Source organism: Chiloscyllium punctatum, chromosome 4 (genome assembly GCF_047496795.1).
Source record: "Chiloscyllium punctatum isolate Juve2018m chromosome 4, sChiPun1.3, whole genome shotgun sequence".
NCBI classification, from domain to species: domain Eukaryota; kingdom Metazoa; phylum Chordata; class Chondrichthyes; order Orectolobiformes; family Hemiscylliidae; genus Chiloscyllium; species Chiloscyllium punctatum.
The window spans coordinates 33,541,922-33,547,921 of record NC_092742.1 but is presented as its reverse complement, the minus strand read 5'-3'; the positions used below and the strand labels follow the sequence as shown (position 1 = coordinate 33,547,921).

Sequence of the window (6,000 nt, the reverse complement as noted above, 5' to 3'; positions counted from 1 at the left end):
GTTGTAAACTCGCTTCCACACAATCTTAACTGGTTCCTAATAATACGAATGCAAGGTTGTCATCATTTTCATATTCCCATTCATCGATTGTGAAAGATTTTACTGATGTGATCTCTCACCAAATTTTTGTGACATTGAAAAAACATCTTCTAAATGAGAGTCACGGTTAACTCTCGTGGGGATTTGAATTACAAAAGATTTCAGGCTGCTTTTCCACTCTCTCTCTGCGTCGTTGGACCCAGTTTGCTTCCCTCCCCGTGAACTATCAGATTACACCAGCACCAACTTGAAATGCAGCTCGTATGCCGGCATCGTCGAGTGAAATCCAGGTTTAAGGTTGAGTTTCTTGCGTCTTGAGGGGAACAGAAAAACAGACAAGAGGCCGAAGAGTGAGCCGTGCCTTTGCAGTTTCCCTGCGTTAGAAAAGAAATTGGAAGGAAGCAGACGCTCTTGGGATTTAGCTAAAGATCCTGGCGCAGTTCCGTGACACACACACACACACAGCTCCCATTGTGTTAGCCGCTGCTTTGCACATCTCCTAATTTGGATTTACCGGGAAACTCATTTCCTGAGAGTGGAGAAGGGAGGCTGGAAGAGTCGGCAGTGACTGACCGGCACCGAGGAGAGAGAGAGAGAGAGAGAGAGTGCGAGCGATGGCGAGTGCGAGTGCGAGTGCCTGGCGCTGAGGACCATGCCGGGGGCTGGAAAAGAGCAGCGGCCGCTAGCCCAGCAGCAGCGGCACATGCTGAAGTGTGTGGTGGTCGGGGACGGCGCGGTGGGGAAGACCTGTCTGCTCATGAGCTACGCCAACGACGCCTTCCCGGAGGAATATGTGCCGACCGTGTTCGACCACTATGCAGGTGAGAGAGAGAGAGAGGCCGGTGAGTCGCCCAGCCACAGGCCTCTGGGTCCGGGCTGACCTCCAGACCCCGGTTAAGTATTTTTCCTCCCCCTCCCAGCCTGGGCTCTTTGTTACCTGTTTAGGTCGAGATGCTATCCGGTGCTCTCTAGGAAGGAAGGAGGGGGGGGGTTCAACCCCAACTAGAGGGGGAGGGTTGAGGATTTTTTTGTTGGTTGGGGTGGGGAAAGATAAGAAGATGGCTGAGTGATGGCTACACAGTAGACCAGCCAGGCGCTCACTCAGCAGGGTTAGATTTTTCCATGCTATGGGTGGCAGCTTTTCCTGTAAATAAAGTGATCTCAGGCGAAAAGAATCCGAGTTTGCAAGAAAAAAGCTGAACAGCAGTTCCCGCGGGGGGGGGGGGGAGTCCTGGAAAACTTGCTCATGTGGCTCAATTAATTGCAATAACTCCATTGAGTGAGTTAAGTTGTCCACTCTCCTCCCCCTCACCCAAGTTTCACCCCGGGATCTGTGGGTGGGAGTAAATGATCACGCTGTAGGCATGCGGCGTGCAAGCACACATTTAGCCAGTATGGGCTCCGTTCCCATATATTTATTTGTGATTGTGTGGGATTGCTGTTGCAAATGAACTTCGTCTCAGGTTTCATGAATGTAGATTTCAACAACTGTTCTAGTGCACGCCATTAGGTTCCCTATCACGGTAGCACTTGAATAAAACGTTGGTTCAGAATCAATCCACACTCTTGCTCTAATTGCACCTTTTCTATTGCATGCTTTAAATGATCTTAATCCAACAAATCTGGACGGTTTTGCTCCAAAAAAATTGTTCATATTCTGTTTAATTTGTGCCGTTTCATTTGAAACGTAGATAATACAAATTTGTTTGGAGTGAATAAACTTCAAATTCAGAGCAGACTATATAACCTACATTATATAACACTACTTTTTAACTTGTATTAATATAAATATAATATTTACATATTCAAAAAGGTCTTAAAATAACGCTACGTACATACTTTTAGATCCTTTTAACTTCTAAGTGATAAAGTAGTCACCTGAATGCATCTTTTTTTTAACTGTTGGTACCTCCTCCATTTTTGTTTTGTTTGTTGGTTTCCCAGTTCTGACCAAAGATTATATTCAAATATTAATCTGGTTTCCCATAGCAGATGTTGTCTGACCTACTGGACGTTTCTTGCATTCCCTTTTTAAATTATATTGTTTAAATTTTTGAGCATGAGAGGATGCCAACCAGATAAATCTGTTAAATTAACTAATTTATACCTATCACAATTTGTGACATTGTTTCATCAATTATTTTTAATAAAATGACTGGCAATAAATATTAATTATGAAGTTCAACATCTGCCATTAAAAATGTTACATTTTAATTGAATTATTACTTGGATGATAATCTTGTTGTCTTTGCAGTATTCTTAGTGAGTCAGAGGTCATGAGTTTAAGGGTCATTGCAGAGATTTAAACATATTAGCATAGGACTGAGAGGGAACTGTACCTTCAGTGGTATCGACATTCATGTGAGAAATTGAACCAGTTGTGGTTTGCCTCATAAATGAGTACAAAAGATCCAGTGGCACTATTTGAAAAGTAGTGATGTCCTCCCAAAGCCCTGGCCAATGTTTATGGTTCAGTTAAAATCTCACAAAATTATATGAATGCTGTTGCACTGCTTTTGCAATCACAGAATAATTAAAGTATAGGAGGAAGCCATTTGGCCAATTGAGATTGTGTTGACTCTTTGTAGCAGCAGACCTGCTGATCCTACTCCCTTGACCTTGCCCTGCAATTATTTAGTTTGAAAGCAATGTTTGAATCTGCCAATGCCATCCTTTTGGGCATTGCATACCAGATTATAATGCTGTTTTTTGTTAATGGAAGTTTTTTTTTCAAGTCACCTTTAGTTTTTCTGCTTTCATTTGGTGCAATCTGGCTCTAGAATTTTGCACCAGTTAGAATAGGATCTCTCTATCAGCTCAGACTATAATTTTGAACACCTCTGCCAAGTTTCCTGTTGACCTTCTCTGTGTTATGGAAAGCAAATCAAATGGGACATTTTGCTGTGCTTGAATTGCCTTATCGTGTTTCACTACATTTCAGAAGTATTTCATTAGTCATACGGTGATCGAAGAAGTCAGTGATAGGTACGGGTTCCAACTTTGGGCTTGTGTTGGCTAACACTGTGCTAATTCGATTCCTAATGAAGGGGTCCTGCCCGAAACATTATTTCTCCTGCTCCTTGGATGCTGCATGATCTGCGGTGCTTTTCCAACACCGCACACTCTTGACTCTGGTCATCAATATCTGCAGTCCTCACTTTCTCCCACTGCGCTAATCCTGACAAGTTTCAAGTGTAGGGTAAAGATGCACTTGCTGTGTGAAATTTAATCTCAGAAGTTTACCATTTAGAAGGTATCTGCACCAATTCTCTGAGCATTTTGACATGGGGCTGATTAGATTAGATTCCCTACAGTATGGAAACAGGCCCTTTGGCACAACAAATCCGGACCAACCCTCCTAAGAGTAATCCACCCAGACCCTATATTTACCCCTGACTAAGGCACCTAACACTATAGGCAATTTAGCATTGTCAATTGACTTGACCTGCACATCTTTGGATTATGGGAGGAAACCCATGCAGACACAGGGAGAATGTGCAAACTCCTCACAGGCTGTCACTTGAAGGGGAAATCGAACCCGGGTCCCTGGCACTGTGAGACAGCAGTGATAACTGTTGAGCCACTGTGCAGCTCTATATCTTTTCTCCATTTTTAACCATGCACATTGTTTCAGTTAAATAATTGTCTAATGGCTTCTCGAATGCCTCTGGTGGGGACAGGTTTAGTTGAGACATTCCAAAGACAATATTCCTATTTAAATAATCAATATGCAGGTCGTACATTCAATTATCTATGTTAACTATCTTATCTTCATTATGTTTGCTGCTTTTGTGAAAAATTTAAACCTCTGCTCTCTCTTCTATAAGTTAATACAGTTTCTCCCTATCCACTCTGTCCAGACCCTCAATGATTTTCAAGACTCCTGTTGAATCTCCTCTTTGCCATGTCTCCAAGGAAAACAGTTCCAACTTTTCCAATATGGAAGTGTCTCATCTGAGGAACCATTCTGTCAAACTCCTCTGCACTCTCCCCAACTCTTCAAATCTGTCAGGATTCTTCTTCTATGAACAATGCTTTTACGTCCTTCCTCTAGGGTGGCACATACTCCAACTGAGTTCTAACCTGTGCATTGTACAATTTCATTATAACTTGTACTCTATGCTCCTATTTGTGACACCTAGGATACTGCTCAATTAATTTATACCTCTTTCTACCTGTCTTGCTATCTTTTTAATAAATCATGTACATATGCATCCAGGTCTCCCAGCTCCCTTTAGAATAGCATCCTTTTTGTTTTCTCTTGCCTTGAGTTCTTTGTACTAGGTGCTTCACCTCTAACTTTTCTGCATCGAACTTCGTCTGCTACCTATCTGCTCACTCCACCAATGTTCCATGACCACCTCACTGATTTTTGTTTTGTGTATGCAAGTGTAAAAGCACAGAAGTTCAGTGACAAGTGTATAATATTGCTACACAAGGCACCATCTTAGGTACAAGTACCTAGGTATAGAATCTTAAGACTGAGAGGAAAAAAAAGTTTAAAGTTAAACACTGCAGTTAGTGTAGGATGTCATAAACGTACAAAGTAAGGTTAGAAGTTACACTTTGCAGACCTTCTTAATTTTAATAGAAAATAAAGCTGAAAGTTCAAACAATACAGTCTTTAAGTGCCTAGCCACGGTGGGACTGCGCTTTGAGAAATCACCTCGAGACCACACTGAGCCACTGAGAAATCGCTATGCTAGGCCAGATGGCTTACAATTCTGCGGGTTCTTGAGCCATCCTCTGACTTGTCGATCTTGGGAGTGCAGGGGACGAGTTTAGATTATTAATTTATATTGATCAAAGCAATATCTGATGCCTGGAGAACTCCACTAGGAACTTCCTTCCCTTTGGAAAAATACCCAGTAACCATTATTTCTATTACATATGCTTGAGTTAATTTTGTATCCCTGTTACTACTGTTCCTTTTATTACAGCACCTATAACCTTTCTCCCAAGTTTGTGTGCTACTTTATCAAATATCTCCAGGAGGTCCATGTTTACCACGTCAACAGCCTTCCCCTTGTCAACCTTGTCTGTCACCTCTTGAGGGGGAAAAAAATTCCCAACAAGTTAGACACCATTTTTCCCAAATAAATGCATGCTGACTCTTCTGTATTTATTCACATTTTCCATGTCACCATTAATTCTATACTTAATAATTGTTTCTCGAAGTCTCCTGACCACTGAAGTTAAACTGACTGATCTGTAATTGCTGAGCCAATCTTTTACTGTTTTGAACGAGGGTGTAGTTTTGCAGATTTCCAATCCTCTGGATCCACCCCCAAATCCAGACAAGATCGAAAGAGACCAGTGCCTATAAAGTTTTAAACAATTTCTAATAATTAATTATATTTCTCTCAGCATAATGTTACAAGCTTTTATTCTGCAAGTTTTCTTTTAAAAAGGAACACAGTTCAGTACAAGGTGCATCTGAGGCCCAAAGCTTTGTTCCTTTTAAGGTCTAATTGCAGCAATTTGGAGATAACCATCTGAAGTTTTACTAGATTTCTAATACATTTGGAATAAGGCAGAAATAGACTACTTAACCTCTTTTTGCCATTCAGCAAGATAATGGTTGATCATTATGTTTCAAGTTCTACAATCCGCTCTGCTCCCTGTAACATTGATTACCTTATCAAATAAAAATCTACCTCCTCCTTCAAAATATCTATTTTATGTTATGTGATTGCTGAGGTATTTTGTGTACAATTTAATGAATTTCCATAAGTTATGAAAATTGCTGCCTGTAATGTCCATCTGTGGCTTTGTTCCTATCTCTCTTCCTCTGAAATATTGCTTTTTGTTGGGAGTAAAGTTCAAAGTTTCAGTACGCTATTGCTCCCTCTGCCATGTCCCAATAACCGTTCTTCTCTTGAATCCTGTTGCTGTGCATCAGTCTGTACATTTTGTGGGGCTCACCAGCCAAGCCTAACATTGACAGAATACCCACTTGCA

The 6,000-nt window shown here is 41.3% G+C and overlaps 1 protein-coding gene across 1 annotated transcript in view; it reads left to right on the top strand.

Annotated features, from left to right (window-relative positions):
- Positions 1–286: 286 nt before the first annotated feature.
- Positions 287–6,000, top strand: part of rhoj (ras homolog family member J) — a 49,568-nt gene continuing 43,854 nt past the window's right edge. Inside the window, exon 1 of the mRNA XM_072568341.1 lies at positions 287–860. Coding sequence (XP_072424442.1) covers positions 692–860 — 169 coding nt within the window. The 5' untranslated portion in view covers positions 287–691. The remainder of the gene's footprint in view (positions 861–6,000) is intronic.